The sequence below is a fragment of the Corylus avellana genome, chromosome 2 (assembly GCF_965113065.1).
Source record: "Corylus avellana chromosome 2, dhCorAvel1.hap1.2, whole genome shotgun sequence".
NCBI lineage: Eukaryota > Viridiplantae > Streptophyta > Magnoliopsida > Fagales > Betulaceae > Corylus > Corylus avellana.
In genome coordinates this window covers 22,922,638-22,946,441 of record NC_142491.1, presented here as the reverse complement: position 1 = coordinate 22,946,441, position 23,804 = coordinate 22,922,638, and the positions used below count along the sequence as shown (strand labels likewise).

General features: G+C 38.0%; 2 protein-coding genes across 3 annotated transcripts; one reads left to right on the top strand and one right to left on the bottom strand.

Annotated features, from left to right (window-relative positions):
• Positions 1-224: 224 nt before the first annotated feature.
• Positions 225-1,243, top strand: LOC132168440 (uncharacterized). The gene is made up of 2 exons (XM_059579426.2): positions 225-713; positions 1,174-1,243. Exons 1-2 carry the CDS (start codon positions 225-227, stop codon positions 1,204-1,206), a joined length of 522 nt encoding a protein of 173 aa, XP_059435409.2. The 3' UTR covers positions 1,207-1,243.
• Positions 1,244-2,516: 1,273 nt separating this feature from the next.
• LOC132171891 (autophagy 2) lies at positions 2,517-22,514 on the bottom strand. Of its 2 annotated transcripts, none has more exons than XM_059583306.2 (15): positions 22,088-22,514; positions 15,920-17,028; positions 15,229-15,377; positions 14,355-14,518; positions 10,984-14,235; positions 10,774-10,886; positions 10,128-10,314; positions 9,569-9,682; positions 9,291-9,398; positions 9,059-9,191; positions 4,717-4,919; positions 3,463-3,659; positions 3,279-3,353; positions 3,069-3,169; positions 2,517-2,950 (listed from the first exon to the last, which is right to left on the bottom strand). In XM_059583306.2, coding segments are annotated over exons 1-14 (6,009 nt in total). In that variant the 5' UTR covers positions 22,292-22,514; the 3' UTR covers positions 2,517-2,950; positions 3,069-3,168. The 2 variants fall into 2 exon arrangements, with proteins under 2 accessions (XP_059439289.2, XP_088369235.1); XM_088513109.1 differs by having other exon boundaries at positions 2,517-2,934.
• Between the last annotated feature and the right edge of the window lie 1,290 nt (positions 22,515-23,804).

Here is a 23,804-nt window from a genome sequence, read left to right as displayed (position 1 = left end):
ACTGAAAAAGCAACAAATTAGTCAAAGTGTTCGGCTAAAACTTGTCTTACTGGCATAGTGGCATGACTGTTAAATTAATCACAAACTGACAAATCTAAGTAACATGAACATGTCTACCAAACACACACATAAAACAAACCATAATCCAAAAAAAATACAGACATCTGCATGTGGATTCTATGTTAAAAAGGTATATGTAATGTGGGTGTTTGGTCAGAAGAAATATGTCGATGCCATGCACAAACATGTTCAACACAGAGCAGCAGCAAAGTCTTTGGACTAGTTCCTCTGTAGACCCAAGAATCTCCTTCTCCAATGACTTTGCAGACATTCAGCAGCCAACCAAGCATGAAAACATCTACAGAGAAGCTCCAGTTTCCTCAGAATTCGAATTCTGTGCAGAAAACTACACCATGATATCTGCAGATGAGGTGTTCTTTCAGGGCATGCTGTTGCCTGTAAAGAATGGTTGCAGCACCAACCAGCAAAGAAAGATGACTCTAAGAGATGAATTGCTCTCTGTTGATGATGATTATGAGGAGGTGTTTCCAAGGAAGAATTCAAGCCGGTGGAGAGAGCGGCTGGGCCTCAAAAAGGGTAAAAAATATGATAAAAGTGATCATCATCATCAGCATGAGGTGCTGGAAACTGTAGTCGAAGAGAAGATGCCTTCATTGGTTCATGAGGAGCTCTTTGTTAGCAAGAAAACACAGGTAAATAAGCTGAAAATACATTACTGGAATTAATGGAGATTGAGTTTATATATATATACACCATTATTGTTAGAATATATTATAGGCGTTTTGTAGATTGGATTCTTGGAAGACAAGAATCTTGAGGCAAAATGTTATCGAACAGCGGTGAAAAATCCCAAAAGGGAGGCACAGTCGGGAAAATGAAGAAAACAAGAATAAGGATTTGATACCATGAAAAAACTTATAATAATTAAAATTGAAATAAAAGAATATAGACGGGAGAATTTTGGGGTGGTTCGGTGTTAGATACCTACGTCCACTACTAGGAAAGAGTCTAATAGGGTTACATTTTCACTCTTATTGCTTGATGATATTTACAATTCAAATAATTCATATTTATAAGAGAATTAGGGTAAGCGAATATATTTCTGTTTTGATTACAATTAAACCTGATGATAAACTGATTTGTTTGTTACAGGAACTAGTTTTTGAGGCCATGAAGGAGGGTTAAGAAGTAGCAGTGACAATTTTCAAAGGGATCGATCTAGGGGAGCTAATTTTGAAGCTATTGTACAAAGAGTGGGTTCCCTAATGTATGTTAAGATTGGATTTAAACTTTTTTTTTTTTTTTTTGCTTCTAACTCTTGGTATTATCTTTCCATTTTGACTAAAATAACCCCCTCCTCTCCTTTATTCCCATTGGAAAAAAGAAGGGTAGGCTGTTTTTTGTTCTGTACAAAATGTTTGCTGTTGAGAACTTGAAGGTGTGTATTAAGCAGTATTCATTAATGTAATCTGTCTATTTATTTCTTATTCATTTTTTCTGTGTAATTTTCTTGATGCTTACAAGCCTGGGAACTGAGATCCAGTCCCCCTTCCTCACCTCCTTCCGAAGCTGCGTGAGATGAAACCTTCTGTCAATTGCTTTTGCTTTTGGAAAATTCTGAGAAACGGGTAAATTAGAAGCCTGCAATTGAGTTGTTCCATTTGTATAATCCCCAGCAATATTGCATATCATTTCAATATATAATTACAATCACATGAGCTGATAATAATTTCAAGCGGCCATTGGCAAATCATACATAAAATCTAGCATCTCTCATCAATGAATATATATATAATATACGATTAACCAGCGTGAAAATGGATTCAATAATCAGTTTTCTTTTTATAAGGCTAAAATCTTTGGGTGGATCTCCAAAGATATGAAAGATCTCTCTCCAAGCTCTTATACATATATAGGTAGTGAGTAACTAAGTTACCAATGGGGTTAGATTCAAACGAGTTGAATTCCGAACTCACCAACTTTTTACAAACCCCTCCAAGACAAGGCCACTTTGTATACCCACCCCTGTTACGTAAACCTCAAACCCGTGTAAAGCATCCTCTTCACACAAATTGGATAATACTCTGACTTTGTTGGCAGGCTAGCCCCAAAGAATTGTTTGCACTCAAGGGGATTCGAACCTTGGACCTGATGAACTACCACAAAGACCAAAGCTCTTACCACTTGAGCTAACCCCTGTGGCTCACCCACCCTTTTCAATTAGAGAAATATTATTTTTCCATCTCCATCCTTTTTTTTTGTTTTTTTTTCCAAATTTACCATTAAATTTGTAGGTCCTACAGATCCAACGGTGAATTTGAAAAAAAGATGAATAGGCAATGGAGTGGAGGAATAGCAAGTCTCTTCCAATTAAAGTGGGAGACATATATACCACACCAGAGGCTGGTTGGTACTTGGCTGATCCTGTTGACATTCATCAATAATTCTAGAATGTATACACCAACACCTTGGAGACATACCACTCAAAAAGAGAATAAAGAATAAAGAAAACCTTCGATTTACCAATTACATTATCCAGAAACACTTCTAAATAAAATTAAAACAAACGAGAGAACGGGGGGAGAGGGGGGAGTTTGATCAACACTGCACTATCAATGGTATTTTCACAAGGTATTTGTAATAATAGATGTAAATAATGATCAAACCTCTCTAGATAGGAAAACAAGATTTGCTGAACTATGTACAATAAAAGCAGCTTTCAGCATAATTGAGGCTTTAAAAGAATTACAACGTGTAACTGAATATGCCTATTTGATCGCTATAATTACAAGGGCTTCTTGGGGTGGATAAAAAGCTATAAGAACCATTGGATATTTACAGTTTCTACAAAATTACCGTCTTGTCTTATCCTGACGGGAAAGAATCTAATTGGTAGTTTCCTTAACTGTACACCTGCATCCAATAAACCCTGCATAACAGCTCTGAGAATCAGGTAGAAAATGGTGTACTATGCCAGTGGTTATATGCAAGCAATTCAGCTGACAAATAAGAAAAAATAAAAGGAATTCTGAAAGAATCTAACTTACATGATACATGGGCACCTTCACAGCTACAAAGAGAGCTCTTTACCACCCTTTTATGGATGGGAAAGCATTAGTTTTTTACTAGATCAGTCAAGATATACCCTCTGCAATAATTTAAAGAAGAAATACTGTGGTTATTATAAGCAAGAAATAAATTACAGAAGCCAAGTGAACATATATGTTGTAATCCTATAATAGAAATAATAGCTGCACCATTCATCTTCTTTCCGTGACTGAGTGGGACCCGAATATTTCTCCATGGACTCTTTCTTACGCTCAGGATCCAGGCTGCACGCATGAATCACATCAGTTAATTTTAGGTTGTAGACATTTAAAAGCAAGTATACTGAGAAACAAATGTCAGAACAAATGAAATAACTTCAAAATAGTAACCAACCTATTTCTGAAGCCAAGAAGAGTATAATGTACAGCACTTGCACAAGCAGAAGCTGGAGCTATAGCAGCACCAGGAACTGCCCGAATAGCAGATGCCAAAACAGATCCGGCACCAGCTCCACGCTGGTAATTTTTCAAGGGAGTCCGAACCAAGGCAGAAGCAGATTTTCCCAAGCCATCACTAAGGCTTTCATAAGCCTGTGTTAACTCAAGAACATTAGAACCATCTCTAAAGAAAGCACAGTACACATCTTTTTCCAAACAGATAACTACTTATCATCATCCATCAGTAACATGATTTCAACATCCAAAAATGCTTTTAATAAATGAAGAATAACTCTCAGATAATAAGAATGAATTCCCTTAAAATGTATTAATGAAGCCCTAGTGTATAAGAGGTCCAGATCTGCCTACATGACTCTGATCCATCGAAAGCAACTTTTTGTGGTAAGGGGAGAGGATTGCATGAGCATGAAGTACCTTGATATTATATTGAAAGTTATAGCTCTCAAAATCAAGATAATTCTCAAGCTTGATCCAGAAAGGATGGTTACACTTACAAATTTCAAACAGGACGACCTATACATTCAACTTAAGGCTAGTAAAAGAATTAACTTGAGGTAAATTGATCGTGGAAGACACGGAAAGGAAAACAAGTATATACAATGCATGGAATAAGCAACAAATAAAGTCACATTTCCCCCCCCCCCCCAAAAAAAAAAAAAAAGGAAAAGGGAAATTAAACAACGTAATTGAATTTTAAAGTGCAATATCTTCATCTGAAACTCCAATTATGTCACGATAATACACCTTGTACAGTAAATCTAACACCTCTAGCCAGCTCTTGACAAAGACAAATCTTTGATATATTGCATTGACGACTAAGATCTCTGGGTACAGGACATTTATTCTGTTGCACTTAATTGCTTTAAAAAGATTTACAATAAGTCCATTGAAATAATATTAGGAAAAAACTGCCCTTGAAATCCCACAAGTAACTTGATGTGCTCCTAATGCTAATTGCAGCAACTAGGAGTCTCTTCCTTGAAACCTATTCCTCCGAATTAATGTTGAAATGTGCAGATCGATGATCAAGGTTTGTATGGATAAGTTTATAAGAGACACGAGTTTCCACATGTTTAAGTGCACAAGCATACACACATTTACTATATCTTTTAAATGTACAAACATAATACAATTTTAGTATTACAAGCTGCTCAAGGAGTGATTAACAAGACAGACATGGAAATTTTACCCGTTGCAGTCCCTGCTGGGCATCTTTAGGCTGATCAGACCTTACATTTGTCTTCATTTTACTTTGTCCAGCCCAGGATACAGAAGGAGGAATGCTGGTAAGAATATACTCAGCTTGGAGTAAAATGTCATGAGCCCCTGCTGCCAAATGTACCCCAAGTCCAACAGCTTCAAGTGAAATGCTTCTAAGAAATGCAACTGTACCTGAGCAAAAAAAAAAAAAAAAAAATGTATATACTTGTGTCATTATCAAGAGTTATTTATTATTACCCTCCAAATATCAAGAGTATCAACAATTCGTGTTATTAAGGTTTGGTGGAATTTGAGTTGAGTTACACTGCAATCATAAAAAATAAACAATTGATCAATAATTCATATGAGCATACAAAAGGGAAGTATAACATCAAAGATGGTGATTAGAATTGATTTCATCCAAATAATTGCAAAATGGACACACGTTTTTTCAGTTATCAAAACAGAACTTGATATCTAGCCACCAAAAGAAAAAGAAAATCAGGATAGCCACAGCGTAATGCTCAATCTGGTGCTCTGTAGAAAATAATATCTTAAGGTTCTAGCGAACAGACTGAAACAGGCGTTGGAGAAGATCATATCAAATTCTTAGAATGCATTTATTAAGGGGAGACAATTTCTGGATTCGGTTTTGATTGCAAATGAGGGTATTGATAGTTGACTCAGATTAGGGGTAATGGGCTTATTATGCAAATTGTATCTCATGTGAATTGGGAGTTCTTGTTGTACTTGGTTGGAAAAAAGTGGCTTTGGGGAGAAATGGAGAGCATGGATAGCCTTTGTATTTCTATGGTTCGATTTTCAATTTTAATAAAGGGAGCCCCATCTGGATTCTTTAGTAGTACTCGGGGTTTAAGACAAAGGAATTCGTTATCACCTTTGTTTTTGTAGTGGTTATGGAGGCTCTGAGTAGGATGATGTCGGCCATAGTAGATAGGGGTCTCGTAGATAGCTTTACAGTAGGCTTGAGAAATGCTGCAGGAATGGTCATGTTGCACTTGTTGTTCGCAGATGACACCTTGATCATTTTTGAGAGGCAAATAGTGAACGTCTTCGGAATTTGAGATGTCTTTTTTATGTTTTAAAGCAGTCTCGGGGTTGAAGAATAATTTGCTGAAGTCAAAAATCATTCCTATTGGAGAGGTGGATGAGGTAGACAGTTTGGAAAAAACAAAAAAAAGGGGAGTAGGGTGGCTCTGTTACCAATGAAATATTAGGGACTTCCATTGCGGGCACCATACAAGTCAGTTTCTCAATGGAATGGTATTTAGAAAAAAATGGAAAGGTGGTTGGCAGGTTGGAAGAAGCTTGCTTTATCGAAGGGAGGTTGACATTGATCAAAAGTACTTTGTCCAATTTACCCACATATTATTTGTCTTTGTTTCCTATTCCTTTTGAGTGTGGCAAATAGAATTGAGAAACTGCAAAGAGATTTTTTATGGGGCGGTATCAAAAAGGAGTTTAATTCCACCTAGTTTAAGGGTTGATGATTTGTTCTCCTATGCAATATGGTGGTTTGGGGGTTCGAAACTCGATTAAGTTTAATCAAGCCTTGTTGGGTAAATAGTTAAGGCGGTATGCTACGGAAAGGGATGCATTATGGCGTTTTGTTGTGGAAGCAAAATATGATAGTTTGAGCGGTGGTTGGTGTTCTAAGGAGGTAGTGAGGCCATTTGGTGTTGGAGTGTGGAAACATATTAGGAGAGGGTGGGGAGCTTTCTCGAGATTGATCATATATGAAATGGGAGATAGGTCTAAAATTCAGTTTTGGCATGATATTTGGTGTGGCGATCACCCATTGAAGGAAGCTTTAATGGAATTATTTAGTATTGCTTGTTGTAAGGCAAAAGGGAAGCGGGAAATCAAGAATTTAGAATGCTCCATCAACTATGAGGTTAGAGAGAGACTTTCTCCGAAGCGGTACTATCGCCGTCGGGGTTGTGTTGGAACCAAAAATGCATTCTCCTTTCCTCCAGAGGTGCATTAGGGTTCTGGTATTTTTTTAGGGCTGGTGGTGGGTTTGTGGGCTTCAGTGTTTGGGTTTTTTGGGTTCTTGCTTTGGTTTTTCGTTTGGTGGTGGTTATAGTTGGGTCGGGTTTCTTTGGGTCTGTTTTTTGGGTTTTTTTGGGCTACCTATGTATACTCTCTTGTGTACTTAGAGGCGCATTGCGCTTTTTTTTGATATATACAATTTACTTATCAAAAAAAAAAAGGAGGCGTGGGTTATGGACAGGATGCAGGTTTCCAATGGTGTTATTCAGTGGAATTTATCTTTTGTAAGAGTTGTACAAGATTGGGAGGCAGCTTTGGTGCTTGCATTTTTTGGTGTTATATTCCCTCATATGGAGACAAGGTGGCGAGGATTGCATTCGGTAGATTCCTTCAAAGATGAAGAAGTTTGAGGTGAGGTCTTTTTTTTCAACCTATCTACTTTTGAGGGTTCTTTTCCTTGGAGGAGTATTTGGAAAGTTAAAGTCCCTTTGAGGGTGAGTTTTTTTTTTTTTTTTTTGTGGACAATGCTAGGTAAGATTTTGACCTTGGATAATATGAGAAAGAGAAGAGTAATAGTGGTAGAATGATATTGCATGTGTAAGAGAAGCGGGGTATCTATTGATTATCTTTTTATCCACTGCAAAGTGGCAGGAGAATTATGGAGTGTGATCTTTACCCTCTTTGGAGTCCAATGGATTATGTCTACAAGGGTTAGACAGTTGTTAGATTGTTGGAGAGGGTAGTTGTTCAATGCTATATATGTGGAGGATAGCCCCATTGTGCTTAATGTGGAGCATATGGGGAGAGCAGAATGCAAGATGTCTTGAAGATCGTGAGGACCAAGAAAGAGCTCAAGAACATCTTAGTTAAATCAATTTTTAGTTGGATAGGGGCTTATAATATTTCTCATTTTTCTGACTTCTCTGATTTTGCGGATTTTTGTTCTTTTAGCATTTACGAGAAGATTTCTTTGTATACATATGTGTACTAAGGTTGCATGTACGCTTATCAATGAAATGAGTTATTTATGAAAAAAAAATCTATAACGTAAACAAGCAACCCTCAACCATACTCCTATAAACAATTAAGAACAAACCTAGAATCTTCTTGTTGTCTAATCTTATCTCTCAAATCAAACATCATATCAGATAACTAAAGCAACCATTAACACTTGAATGTAACATAGAGACGTGCATCATGGAATCCTATATCATAAAAATAATGTGCATGCAGATCAGAGTGTTATTAAGATGAGAAATGGTGTGTACTGATATCATTAACATCACGTAGTGAATCAAAGTGTCACTTAGGCATCACAATGGCTACTGCTTTGCACATAGTTAAACAGTACCAGAGCATACCATGGCCAGTGCTTCACCTATGAGCTTCCAAACTCCTGGAAGCAATGCCTAGGTGAGCAATGGAAGCACGACAACAATAATAACAGAAGTTACCATAGCTTCAGTAATAGTGATTCACTGCAGATGAAAAGAAAATTTTTCATAGCTTTTAGCTTAGTATGATACTGAATTTGGACAGCTGACAGAATAGTTGGATAAACAATAACTAAAGCATGTTCTCCAGAGTCTAAAGGAAAAAAACATATACATTCTTAGAAAACCAGTTGGCCCTCTCCCTCCCTCCCAAAACAGACTGTCCAGAGCTTTTAGCTTAGTAGGAAACGGAGAACGTTCATAACTTTTCCCTCATAGATTCAGCAGCAAAAGAATCTCTTTGCCAACAAGTCTTAGAAAAACGCTTTGTTGACTCAAGTAGGACAAGTTTGAACCAAATCCCTCCCACGATTGGAATCTCTGATTTATGCTTATTTTCAACTCTTTGAAGCATTTCACCATTTACTACAGCCTTCAAAGCATCTGAACATAGCCATACACAATCTTTAACGATAGAAGCATTCAGTGGAATTGGTGATTTGCTGTAGTCCCTCTCTCTCTTCCACCCCCCCCGGTCCCAAAAAAAAAAAAAAGAAGAACAAAACTCAAAAGAAGAAAATCTGTCATGATTCAGCTGAAACAATTATACAGATAAAGCTGAATAGCAGCAAAGGACTCTCATTGCCAACAAGTCTTAGAAAAAGGCTTTGTTGACTTCACTACAAAGTTTGACTCAGATCAGTAGCACTTCAAATAACAGGTCAGGTCCCTCTTCCATCAGGAGAAAAAATATTTTATTTCTACTACCAATGATAACCAACTAATAATCAAATCCCAAAATATCCAAAAATCAGTAGGTGTTTGGGCTTCCACGATGAAGGAACCAAGATTTTATGGTTAGGGTATTCATAAATTTTTGTTTACCTCTTTGCATTCCCTTGAGTACTCTCCGATCCTTCCTGTAGTTCTCAACTGGCATAGAAACCAGCTTCGCAGCACCGGAACCAACAGCAACCAATGATCGGATAGTAGGAAGGCCTCGCAATATTTTATGGACCTACATTGTAGAAATATAATAATTTACTTTTGATACACAATAGTTAAGAAATGGCCAACAGAATTGTTATATTCCTAATCATTACAATGAATGCTTAACCTGGTTTTGTGAAATATCTTCCAACCAATCCCCTATAATTGTTTCACAAACACTGCCCCAGCCATAGATGCCAACAGCATGGACATGCTTCAGCTGTAGCTCAACCCCCTGCTTCAATTTAGTTAAGTATGATCAGACATTCCATTCACACATCTCTTATTCACAAGCTTCAGCTACTTTTTTTTTTTTTTTTGGCTTGCTAAATTTACTCACACACCCAAGAGGAATCAAACCCTGATGACTACTTTCAAAATTATTACTAAGACTGCAAAATTTACCTTCCAGGGGACAAGATTTACAAGTTCTACATACTTCCCGCTTCTTAGAGCTGCGAGATCAACATTGCGGGGACTGTAGTCAACCCGAACAAGAATGGGCCATATATCAAATTTCTGAAACAAAATTTAGTACATTCAGTACATAGACTTTGACTATCACCAAAAACAAATACACTCGATGAACAAACGAAATATGAGTTATCCAGCATAATAAGGAGTCCTAGTTTTACTCGAATTGCAAAGTTGACTATCATAACTATTGAAAAGCAAATAATCTGATAATTTAGACAAACAAGAACTGAGCAAAGACAGCCAATAGAAGAGGGGGGCACTGCCATCTCTCCTGTATAAATAGGAACTGCATGACTAAATTAATTTTTATTCTGTACAGCTTTTGTTACACTTTACATTAATCTAACTAATCACAAAAATATCTTCCACATAAAGAGTATGGACACAACTCATAATAGACAAAAACCAAAGGCACACTGGCCAAAAAAAAAAGAGACAATACAGAAATATCTAGCATAGATAAATAAGTTATAATCAAACAACTTGCCTGAAAGTAAGGAAGCAATGCCTCATTTGCAATTCTCTGGTCCTGCAACAATTTTGAAGCATCCGAATCTTGATAACAAGCAGGAGACTGGTCAACTGATGAGCTCTTTGCCCCAAAAAAGTTGATGAGAAAATCAAGTTGGGACTGATGAAGATGCAATAGAATGGGAAGGAAAGCAATGCGTAACCTGAAAGGAAAAACGACAAGAACCAGCAATCATAACTACAAGCATTGTGATAACCACTGTAAACCACGCCATCTCCATCTACATTTATAATTAAACATTGAAAGGGGGGGTGGTGTGGAGAAAGTCTTGAGCATTATTAATGACAGAACTTCAATACCAGTTAGCAAACCTAACATGAGGTAGAAAAGAGTATTATGGTATACATATGAGGGGAGAAGCAAAGACATTGTTGCTATCATTATACCATACATATGAGCATGGATTAGTTTGAAAGCTTTTATGCAAAACCTAGTGTATATATATATATATGCAAGAGGTGGTTCTTGCATACACTCGAACCACTAATGTAAGCCTAGTACAAAACTTCAACTAAAAAATGAAACTTTTAAGATAGAATAGAACATATAATAGCATTCTACGAGAAAGTAAAGAAGAATTCAAATAAAACAGAGGACATACCGATACTCCTCGAGAGGGATTAGAGGATCTGGTCTGACAGCTTCTAAGTCCAGTTTCAATGCTTTTGAGGAGGATTCCCTAGGGTGATCTTTTGAGTGATAATATCCTAGCACCTTCCAATTCAAAAAGTAAAGAAACCTTCAGACCGTGTTCAAAAAAGACAAGCGGTATAGATACTCGTATAAAAAAACACAATAATTTCAACATTACCAGTTTCCATGGTGCATTCCGGCTCATATCGTAAAGATGAAAATCTTGAACTGAAAGAGAAAGCTTAGATACACATACTCCACCAGCTGGGAAAACGTCGTATTGTAATTCCATCTCTAATAATGAAAGCTCCAGACATACAGTTTTATCCCTCCCACGATAATTATTAGAATCCTCACCGTTGTCTTTAGAATCATGCCAGTCAGAACCAGCATACATTCTCCATTTGATGTTAATGTCCTTTAAAAGTACACGCCCTGTAACCTTTCCAATATCATCATGTCTTGTATTGTCAATAAAAGGACGCTTGCCTGCCATAAGTCGTTTCACACTACTTTGCTCACTTGCTTCTGAAATGTGGTTTTCTACAATTCTTAAAAAGGCATCCCCATACCATCCATTATTTCCTTTTCCAAGATCTCCATTCCCCACATTCGTGGATCTGCATTTAGGTATCTCATGCAAAGATTGTCTGCTTATAGACAATTCAGACAAAGAGCGCAACTCAGATAAACAATAGCCTTCTATAAACTCAGGAAAGTAATCTTCTTCTAAAAATGAGGTTTGACTACTATCCAATCCCACTACAGGCACCGACCCATTGAAGGACAAATCATGAGATAAAATTTCAGGGTTTTCAATATTTAAGCTATGTGCATCTCCTAGAAGGCTTTCATCAAGTGAAACACAAATGCGAGACTCACAAGAATCAAATTGGTTCGTATGATTGTTATCAAAGTGAAATGCATCCTCACATATCTCATCCATCAATCCAACCAATCCAGGTTCACTATTTGTAACTTCACTTGCAGCATGCACTTGAGAAGTTGATGGCATGGAATCACCACTGAAGATTTTGGCTTCATCATTGATATCGTTCCTCTCTTGTGCCCTCTGAACATTGTTCCACCTAGCCTGCAAGTGCGCAACCGATTCCTCCACATCAGGAGCAAACAATTGCTGGAGTTGAGCAGCCAAACGAATCAGTCCGGATGTGGTGTCATGACAAGTCTCCAAATAAATGTGAGATTTAGAACATTCCACCTCCCAGAGGAGGCCGTTCTTACAGTTAGTTCTCAAGATAACTTCAATGAGTGCCTCCCGAGCAACTCTAACATAGCCAACCTCATGAAGATGTTCCACACTGTAAGTGCCACCAATATTCTCAGGCCCTGACACTGTACAAAGCAGAAGCCCAAGATCTTGCACTCTAATTTTGCATTCATTGTCAATTGATTTTGCCACAGTTGAATTTGATAGATTTAAAGAAGATGCAGCTAGAAGACAAGCAACATATTGCTCACCCACAAATTTTTGTTCTTTGGCACTAGAAGAAGGAGAACTCGAATCAAGAACTTCACTCCCAGCCCCCAAATTCTTTAAGTAGGGCTCATAACTCAATCCAATATCAACCAAGTTAAGAAAAAAAGAAGATCCACTTGATGCATTAAAATCCCCCTTCTGCATACTATTGTCACCTGCTTGCTCAATCTCGGTAGGGGGTAAACTGAAAAAGGAGGATATTGCATCTAACCAATCCAAGCGACCACCTACAGCAACAAGTGTGCCACATCTGACATTTACAGTTGTACAAGCATGAACACTCTCTGGCTCCCACAGGTATACAATATCAGAACCAGCCAATCTAGTTGACAATGCATTGGAACCTCCTCCATCACCACGCTTCATGGTAGAATTGCTACATGAGATTAGAAGAAACTCTTGATCAGGAACCCCATGGATAGAACCCCACAATTTGCCTTCTCCATGGGCTAGCCAAAAAAAATTGGCACCCCTAATACCTCCAATATTTGAGACTGACAGCAATTCAAACTTCCGAATTTTCAGTTTCAGACCACACCATGATCCAGGAAGTTCACTCTGCATTGAACCTCCAATATTCTCCTTTGCATCTGGGCTAATTAATATTTCTACAGAATCGCAGTCCACAAGAACTGATGTTTGAGACACAGAAGATCCAACCCTAGAATTGGCAGTATCAGAATCCATGCATGCCAATCCATTTATCACCTGGTTTAAAAGACCATGCAAGTCTTTGTACTGAGAACTGCCAAGACTAATTGTAACAGGAGATAAATGAACATGCAAGAAGAATACAGAGCTCAGAATCATCTCTTGTCGAGTTTGAGAATTTAAATCTTCCATATCTTTCACAGTAGACGCAGAAGCAAACTCAAAACCCTTTCCCACAAATTTATATCTACTCCTTGATTCCTCTGATGTGGCTAAGAACTTTGCCCTCCTTGCTATCCAAGGACCAGTCACTTGACCCTCCTGCCAAATCATACTGATGACAGAAAGACAACCTGTTTTATTTGTGATAGACAGAATGTTCTGAGAAGAAAATTTCTGATTCTGCATGTTACAGGAATTAATTCCAAACTCGTCTTTACTTGCAGAAGAGACCAAGTAAATTTCAAGATCACCAACATTCAAATGCAAAGAACTTGTGGCTGTTGAAGAATGTTTTTTCTGTAGACTTGCATCTGATATTGGATTGGTCTCTTTATTTGCTCCCTTGTCCACAGTCAGTGGTGATGAAAGATCAAGAACAATAAACTGATCCCAGGAAGAGTAACCCCTATTATCCTTTCCATTTTCAAAAGAGAAACATAGTATCACTCTAGCATTGGGGATTAATATATTACCACACAACCTTTCTGTTGAAGACAAGGTTGTCACGCCAGAAGCAGAACCTCTTCTAACATCCCCATGAGGTGATACTTGCTTCCATTTGAAGACCTCAGGTGGAAATTCATTCTTTTTGCTGTTCATCTCAACATATTTTACCACTTCCAATGATAGATTCAATAATGTATTTATCAGAGGGAAGTTCACCCACAAAAGAAAAGGTGACAATTTCAATGAAAATGTTGTTGGCCCCATAAAACTGCCATCTGACAAACTTGAACTCACAGAAAATTGGCAATGAGTGACGCCTGAACTTTTAAGCAATGTAACTTTGACAACACCATCCTTACTTCCGAAAGGAAAATCTGCAGCAACTAAACTATTTATCTCATCTGAATAAGGATCTTTGGCAGGAGAGGCGAACGGAGGCAGAGAACCTTGAACTTCAGCTTGCAGTTGATGAATCAAATGAATTTGACTGTTATCATCATCGGTACACCTCTTCAACCCAAAGTTCATGGCATTTTTTTGGCTGCTGAAGTAATCAGAAACTTCAATACAATCCACCATTCCTTCAAACTTCATTTCTTGAGGACATACCTGCACACCTTATCAAACTTTTCGAGTGAGTGTAGAGGAATATCATGTCAAACAACTAGTGTAGAGCACAAAAGTAAAACACAAAATGGAATTAAAAATTCTCAAAGCCCGTTTATTACCTGCAAAAGAAGAACAATGCCACTGCATTCTGCACCCAGATAACGAACATTAACCTGATCAACCTCAGGATCGCATAAATGCTTTTGGTCTTCATCATGGAAGGAAAGCACGACAGAAATTTCAGCAAAAGTTGCTTTCACACTGGTTTCAACATGCTGTTGTTCTGTAATCAATCATCAAAGACGAAAAAAAAACCAATCAAATTTACACTTACAAATGTCTAGAAGCAATTTTAACTTATTTGGAATAAAAAACTATCATATAATAAATCTTTGAATGAGAATCTATAAGAAACCATCATTCCCAAAAGATTGAACTAATAAGTGCACCAACAATGGCAATGGCACTCTAGAAAATTCCCCCACCCCCTCCCCTTTCATCTGCAGGCCAGAAACTGCACTTATACCGCAAAATGAAATGGAAACAAAAACAAACTCTGAGATGGAAACTGAAAATGGTGGTTTCCAAAGACCAATTTCCCAAACACTGAGATACAAACACTGTTTAGACAAAGACCTATTTCTCTAGTTCCTTTCTTTCAAGTTTCTCCTTTTGAGGCTAAAAAATAATATCAATGGACCCTGCTCTGTATATATGGTTTTGCACAAGTCGAATTCATTCTGGCCTCACCAAGGTGTCAATCAGGCACCAAATACCATTTACAAGCAAAGTAAACACAGTGCTAGAGGTCAAAATGTAGCATGAGTTATATGCAAGTCAAAAATGCAATCTGTGTACTAATATGAATGCAAATCTTGTAGATATTACATGAGAACCAACACTAACAAAATATTATGTGACAACTTTCATGCAAAAGATTAATACACGATGCATAAACTAATTTGGCACAGTGGTGGGGAGAAGTGCACATACCAGATGGAATATGCAAAGAACCGGAAGCAAGGCTGGATGCAGCAGTAATTGCACTGAAAACAGAACATGTCAAGTTCCACATCCCACTGCTTGCTAATGCTGATTGGGAACTTCTCATTCCATCAAAACATTCAAAAAATTCATCGACACTGCACATAGGCAACAAAATAAAATACTAGAGGCATTAGCATTATTTGAAACAACGATACTTGACTACCAATAAAGGAAAGAACTAGGAAATATAGGTGTGAAACAAATTAGAGTCTCTGTAACATTCAGTTGTGATTTACATATGTCCAATACTTGGCATTACTAGAAAAGATTATATCTGAAAATGTAGGTATAAAGAAAGAATGACCCTTATTGCAAACTTATTGTGCTTTTAACAAGTACCAAAGCTACAATTAATAGGTTGAAAATAATGAATAAAATCCATGAAATAGAAACTCTAAATGTTTTGGAAGAGAGAATCCATAAGGTTTAAATGCAATCTCAAACTCATCACTTTTGCTTTCCTTTCTTTCCTTTTTTTTTTTGGTTGGAGACAGGGGAGCAGTTTAGTAAGACCCAATATAATTTGCAAGAAATAAAACAGAAATCAAAATCAAAAGTCTCTGATGGGAGTGCCAACAGTAGTTTCCCTCTAACGTAGTGCTAATAAAAGCATTGATATGACAAGAAGATTACTAACCTTGCCCCAAAATCAAGCTCTCCTTCAATAACATCTTTCTGATTTTTATGGACAGAATATGGCACCCAATCTGAGATTAAACATGACCCAGGTAGCAGAGTTTCAGTGACTGATTCTTGCAGGGCCGAAGTCGAGATGTCCACAGAAAAACGGCCACAACTTGGTATCACCTTGTTGGTAACGTTTGCAGTAGAAACTGGCGTTGATGAATGGCAGTAGGATGCTGCATTAATATTAGAAGAATCCATTGACTTGTAACACATATGACTCTCACCATCCTTGTCCAGATTCTTCAAAGTTTCCCATGAAAGCAAGAGCCACTTTATTGTACTGGGCTGAAGTCTAAATTCTACAGGATCAATATGAACATCTGCATCTACTTTGCGAATGTCTAAGGACCCATTCTTCCAAGGTATACTTAATTTTAAACTCCCAGAAAATCCACCTCTTTTCCCTGTCACAACTGGAGTGGTAATATTTGTGGGACACTGCCCTGAAAGATATTCACTAACACTTGTTTCAGATACACATGGAAAGCTTGTTTTTTTGTCATCATCATCAATTTGAAGAAGCTCAAGTGTCGCTTCTTGAAACTTTACAAAGTTTGTCAATTGACTTATTCCAAGAAAGCTCTCAACTCTTGCCCTGGCATTTGACTTGGCATCTTCAGAAACAGAAGTCCCACACTCTGTTTCTAAAATTCGAAGCACTAGGGTCATGTGACTCCCCGTATTCTTTTCATCCTTCTCCAAATATGGATCAAATGCAACAATTAACTTTTTTATCTTAACATGGAAACTTGTAAGCAACCCTTTGACCATCTTTGCTATTGTCTTAACACCTTCATGAACATCCCCAGAATTAGATTTTGCAGCATCATCCACCAAGTCATGTTCAAGCTTTCTTAAGTCAGAATGAAGACCATCATTACTATCCTGAACTGAACTACAAGTTTCACCTCCGGCTGGTGAATTATTCCTCAAACAGGGAGCAAGCACAAGTTCAAGTTCATCTACCTCAACCAGACAACCTTCAGCCTTCCAAGGCATTTTAACTAGTAAAGAGCCAAGGGATCCTTCTTTTATGAACACCGATGCTGCTGCACCAAGCTGGGGGGAAAAAGAACATGTCCATAAGAAAACAATATAATGACAAGAAAAACCATTTAAGAGTCAAAATAAGAAAGCAATGAACAAAAATGGTCTTAGCAACCCCTCTAGACGTTGAATTACTAGAAACCTCAACTTCTCTAGTCACAGTTCTACATAGTGATTTCCCCTTATCTACAAAAGACAATACAGACCTCAAAGTCAGTTAATGATTATTGGGAATCTTGTCGTTAGATATATTTATGCAAGTGTGCATGTAAGATTAGTGATATTCATTAATATTTTCTGCTTAGTGGATAGGGTGAAACAGTGGTGGGATTCTTATCACTTCCAAGGCTCTCCGAGCTTTGTTGTGGCCAGCAAGCTCAAGGCTTTGAAAGTTGATTTAAGGAGATGGAATGAAGAGGTGTTTGGCGATGTAGGGAGAAAGAAAAAGATCCTTTTGGAAGAGGTATGTGCTGTTGATACCATTGAAGAAGAGAGGACATTAAGGGACGAGGAGAGAAGGAAGAAGTAGTAAGCGAGTTAGGGAGATTCACTCTCATGGAGGAGGTGAGTTGGAGGCAAAAATCTAGGGCTTTGTGGTTAAGGGAGAGTGATAAGTACAAATTTTTTTTTCATAAAGTGGTCAACTCCAATAGGAGGAAGAACTCCATTGTTCAATTTTATAAAAAGTTGTATACCGAGTAATTTAGTTGGCGGCCTTGTTGGATTGCCATTCCTATGATTCTATGCGTGAGGCTAAGGCTAATTAGTTGGAGAGAGAATTTGAGGAAAGGGAGGTGTTGGAGGTAGTGAAAGCTATGAATGATGATAAGGCGTGGGGCCTGATAGCTACTCAATGGTGTTCTTCTAAGCTTGTTGGGATGTGTTAAAAGAAGACATTATGAACGTTTTTTGTGAATTTGATACTAAAGTAAGTTTGAAAGAAGCCTTAATGCTTATACAGTATCGCCAGAAACAAAGAAGCTTGGGTGAAGGATAACTTTTTTGGAAGGAATGGGGTTGTTGAGTGGAATGTCATTTTCATACGATCGGTACAAGATTGGGAGATGGAGTTGGTTTCTCCTTTTTTTGATCGGTTGTATTCTTGCAAGGTTTCCCTAGGCAACGTAGATCGTATTTGCTGGGCGCCGTCCAAGAAGGGCAAGTTTGAGGTGAAATCGTTCTATAAGACCTTGGCCATTTCTAACCAAGAGGAGTTTCCTTGGAAGAGCATATGGGGTACTAAGGCGCCTCAGCGGGTGGCTTTTTTTGGGTGGACAGCAGCCTTAGGCAAAATTTTGACTCATGATATGCTTCGTAGGAGGAACATAGTGGTTGTGGAGTGGTGTTGTATGTGCAAGAAGACCGGAGAGTCAGCCGATCATCTTCTTCTCCACTGTGAGCTTGCAAGTGTTCTTTGGCACATGATTTTTCAGCGGTTCGGGTTGCTTTGGGTCATGCCTAGCCGGGTGAGGGCCTTTTTTGCTAGTTGGTGGTCGGGAGGTCGCTCTCGAAGCGCGGTTGTTTGGAAGATGATCCCTCTGTGTCTTATGTGGTGCATTTGGAATGAACGAAATGCTAGATGTTTTGAAAATTCCACTAGGACCATAGAGGAATTGACTCATTTCTTCTTCTGTACTCTTTACTCTTGGACGGCCGCTTGGCTAGCTCCTTTAGTGATTAGTTTCTCTGATTTTCTTTTTCATTTCTCTCCCTCCTAGGCGCTCTCAGTTTATACTTCCCGTGTATATGGGTTGCGCCCCTTTGCGCTCTTTTATATCATCATCATTACTTATCAAAAAAAAAAAAGAAGCCTTAATGCTACTTTTATTGCCTTCATTCCGAAGATTCTAGGAGTTGCTGATCCCAAAGATTTTCGTCCAAGTAGTCTTGTGAGAGGTATTTACAAAATTATTGCTAAGATTTTAGCAAACAGTCTAAAGATGGTGTTGGATAAGATTGTTTCTAAGTCGCACAATGGCTTTCACGCTAGCGTGCACGTTCATCGCTTGTTCGTTAATGCAATGGCTTTCATGCTTTGCTCCAAGCCTCTAAAGAAGTTAAGGGTGACAGCCCTAAAAAAATGGAAAGAGTTCGTTTCTTCCCTAAATTGGATTAATGGATCGTCCAATTTAAAATCTGGGGAGCCAGGTGTTCTTTCTAAGCTAGACTTAGAAAAAGCCTATGATTATGTTAATTAGGATTTTATGATGTACATGTTGAGAAGGTGTGGTTTTAGGGGGGGAGTGGTGTTCTTGGATTGCTCATTGTAATTCCACAATGCGGGTCTCAATTTTGGTTAATGACACTCCCACCGGTTTTTTTAGTAGCTCCCGTGGCTTGGAACAAGAAGACCCTCTGTCTCCTCTGCTATTTGTCATTGTGATAGAGACCTTGGATAGGATGATTTCCTTTATAGTGAATGGGGGATTGTTATCGGGCTTTTCTGTAGGAACAAGGTTTAATATCTCTCACCTTCTACTTATAAAAAAAAAAAATATCTCTCACCTTCTGTTTACGGATGATACTTTGATTTTTAGTGGGGCTGACCCAAATCATCTTCGTCATCTATGGTGCTTTTTTAAGCTGTCTTGGGCTTGAAAGTCAATTTGGCTAAGTCATAATTGGCCCATGTGGGTAATGTTGCTGATGTGGATGGGTTGGCTAGGATTATGGGTTGTGGGGTTTTCCCTTTGCCTTTGAAGTATCTTGGTCTTCCGTTGGGGGCCTCCCACAAGGCCAAGTCTATTTGGAATGACATTATTGAGAAAGTAGAGCGTCAGTTGGCTAGTTGGAAAATGATTTGTCTAAGGGTGGTACGGTCACCCTTATTAAGAGTACACTTTCCAATTTACCTACGTACTTCATGCCCCTCTTTTCTCTCCTTCGTTTCGTAGCTTATTGGCCTGAGATTCGATCTTTCTCCTTCGACAGAGCCTAGCTTTCTGACTGGGCAAGCAGCTCCTACCGAATTCACTCCTAGACTGCTTTCAAGGTTCACGTTCACTACGGGCAGCAGGGACGGAAACTCCTACTGGCATTCCTCGTTACTTGACTGACCCACAATCCATTGAATAAGGCGGGTGTTGCTAACCGTACTGAGAAGCTTCAATATGACTTCTTATGGGGTGGGTTTGGCAAAGAGTTCAAATATCACCTAGTAAGCTAGTCCAAAATTTGTTCAGTCTCGGAGGGAGGGTTGGGGGTCCAAAAATTGATGTTGTTTAATCATGCTCTCTTAGGGAAATGAATTTGGCACTATGTGCATAAAAGAGAGGCTTGGTGGTGAGTTGTGGTGGACTATAAATTTGGTAGATCATAGGGTGGGTGGTGTTTTAATGAGCCTCTTGGGACATATGGATTGTGATTATGGAAGAATATTATGAGGGATTGGGGAAAGTTCTATAGCCATACTAGATTTGAGGTGGGAGATGGCTCCAAGCTTAGCTTCTGGCATTATTCGTAGTGTTGGGATATGGCCTTTAAGGAAGCCTTTCCATATTTATATGGCATTGCTTGTGCAAATGATGCTTCTGTTGTGACTCACTTGGAGATTTCGGGTGGCTCCAATCAATGGAATATAAGCTTTGTTAGAGTGGATCATGATTGGAAGGTGGATGTCTTTGCCTCGTTCTTCAGGGTGTTGTATTCAGCTAGAGTAAGATAGGGGTGAAGACAAGCTTTGGTGGGTTCCCTCCAAAAGAGGTTTGTTCTCTATTAGATCATTCTACAGTGCCTTGGTTTGCCATGATGGCTCTCATTTCCCTTGGAAGAGCGTTTGGCAGACTAAGGTTCCTTTGATGGTGGCCTTTTTGCTTGGTCGACGGCCTAGATAAGATCCTTACCATGGATAATCTAAGAAAACGGCAAGCCATCGTGGTTGATAGGTGTTGTATGTGTAAAAGGAATTGGGAGTTTATGGATCATCTTCTTTTCTATTGTGAGACTACGGGGGCCTTATGAGATGTTTTCTTAAGTCAATTTAGGCTGTCTTGAGTTATCCCTAGACGAGTAGTTGACTTATATGTGTGTTGGTGGACTGCTGGTAGCGCTCAAAATGTTGTTGTGTAGAAGATGGTACCCTCGTGTCTGATATCGTGTTTATGGAGCAAAATAAATGATAGAAGTTTTAAGAACCGAGAAGACTTTGGAGTAGATTAATAATTTATTTTTTTATACTTTGTATCTTTGAATAACTGCTTTTGTTTCTCTTTCAGTAGTTAGTTATCATGTTTTTCTTGTTCTTTTTTCTCATTTTAGCTAGGTGTTTTCTCTTGTATGCTTCTTGTGTACATGGAAACACCTTACACTTTTAATGATATCTCAACCACTTATAAAGTAAAATAAAAATCTACTTTCTTTAGACTAGGTATTTCAATAAAACCATATAATGTCACATTCAATACTTCTCCATATGAAACGGACAGAGGTTTTTTTTTCTTTCAGATCCTTCCATTTCTAATCGACCCAGAATTTTACAAGATCAAATGCTAGTCCCCCCACCCTAAGGCAAGCATGCACTACTTGTTTCTGCATACTCTTTTAGGTAACCCTGTGAAGACAAGCATCGGGTGTTCTTCAGTGATCATCAGGACCGCCTTCACGTTCTCTACGTTCTTGGTTCATGAAAAAACTACCAAAAATAAAATTCAAAAAATTCTAACAGTACGAATCCAATGAAGTTGAACAAAAATTTTACATTACGTAAATGAAATATAAAACTTCACGCATCCTCAGGAAAATCTTTCAACTTACAGCATGAACCCGAGCCTTTGCTATAACAAATACATAACCGCACACTAAATCCTCCAAACTAGTATACAATGTTACAAATTCTTTAAACCCACTATCCTAAAACCCATAATAACCCATCAATTCAACATTGTGAAACAAAATTGAAGTGCTAATATTAAGCCCCGTCTCAAAGAACAGAAAAGCCTCCTTAGCTTAAATAACACAAATTTCTCAATCTTTCTATTAACCCAAAACAAAAACAAAAACAAAAGCAAAATCTTTCATTCCAATGCTAATTATTATTAAATTTTTCTTTAAAGAGAGAGAGAACCACGCGCACCTTCTCATTGAGATAATCGACATTAAGCGCGAGATCGCTGAGCTGAATCGTGCCCTCAGTGAGCTGCACGTCAAGCTGTTCGAGGTCGATATCCCCCAATATGAAATGCCCCAATTTCTTCTTCAACACGAACTTGCACAGCTTCTTGACGGCCCACTTTGGGAACAGCGCCTCCGCCGACTTGGCAAAATTCCACGAGAACATCTTTGTTGGATTTCCGAATTCGGGGATTCTATGGCTCGCGTGAAAATCAGGGTTTTAGGGATTGGCGAATTGGGACAGTCGTCGTCGTCGTCTTCGTTGCTCTCGATTGAAAGGAAACCTCCATCCAGCAAAACAGAGAGAAAAAGCGGGGGGATGTTTTTGTTTGCGTAGGAGATGGAATTGGATTGAAGTTGGTCTGCTTGGGTTTCCGTGTGAGTTTGTACCGGGGAATTTTATCACATTTTATATTCAGTAAAAAGAAGGGGAATGAGAAATGATTAAGAAAATAAAGTAATCTAGCGGAATATTTTTAACGGTAACGATCTACAGTCACTCACGGCTGGCCAACTGTTGCGCACTGATTGGAAATATTTTGTTATGGCGATTTTAGGTGTTACCACTATTTTATACTTGGGTAGTTGGGTTAAACATGTTTTTAGTACATGTAGTTTAACAAATTTTTATTTTTTTCACCAAAAACGAAAATAGTACTTCCCTTTAAAATGTGTCCATAAAATTAACGAAAATCTACGTCACCCCAATAAAAAATTGACATGTGGCGATGTGTCAAGTTAAAAATTTTAAAAAATATATAACTAATTTAAAAAATAAATAAATAAATTCAAAAGCTATCTCCTTTAAACAAAATAGGGTGGCATCGCCTTGAGAGTAGTTCGGTCATCCCAAAAAATAAATCTTAATTTTTTTTTTTTCTTTGGCCTACTAGGGGTGGTCATACCACTCCCATAGCCCTTGGGATAGCATTTTTGAAGGCGGTTAAAAAAAGGTTAACCGCCTAGAGCGGTGTTGTTAGCGAACATGAAACGAAGTTGTTTTGAGTTTTTCATTTTAAAAAGTGTTTAACTACTAACCGGTGGTTATTAAATAATTGATAATTACTAATTAACCACTTAAACAGGTAGCGAAGGCGATTCGCCGATTTTACTAATCGCCTTGTTACCATTACCTTTGGGATGGTTCAGCCACCCCTAGACATGCTGAAGGGGGTGGCTAAAACCACCTCTAGCCTAATAGGGGTGGCTTAAGGTCTACGAGGGTGGTTTCGAGCACCCTATTTTGCTATTTGGCCTTGGAGATAGTTTGACCACACCTTGAAGTGACAATCGTTTTTTAAATAGCGCCATAAAGTGATGAGTGTGCTTAAATGATATATCAAACTACCAATGTGTGCCAAAAATGTCATTTTTATGTCATCTTCCTAAAATATTCTTATTTTCTTAAAAACAAAAATTTAAAATAATTTTAAAATCTAACATTAAAATAAATAAAATAAAAATCGACCACCCCTTGTGTGTGTTTTTTTAATTAAAAAAATAGAAAATAGTTTAGTTTCTTTATTAATTATTTGTTTTAATTTTTAAGAAAATAGGTGTATTTTAGAAAGAATGATAGAAAAATAATATTTTTGACACACCTTAGTAATTTGATGTATCTGCACATTTGTCACTTTATGCGATTATTTAAAAAACGATGGTTAGTTCATAAAGTTTTT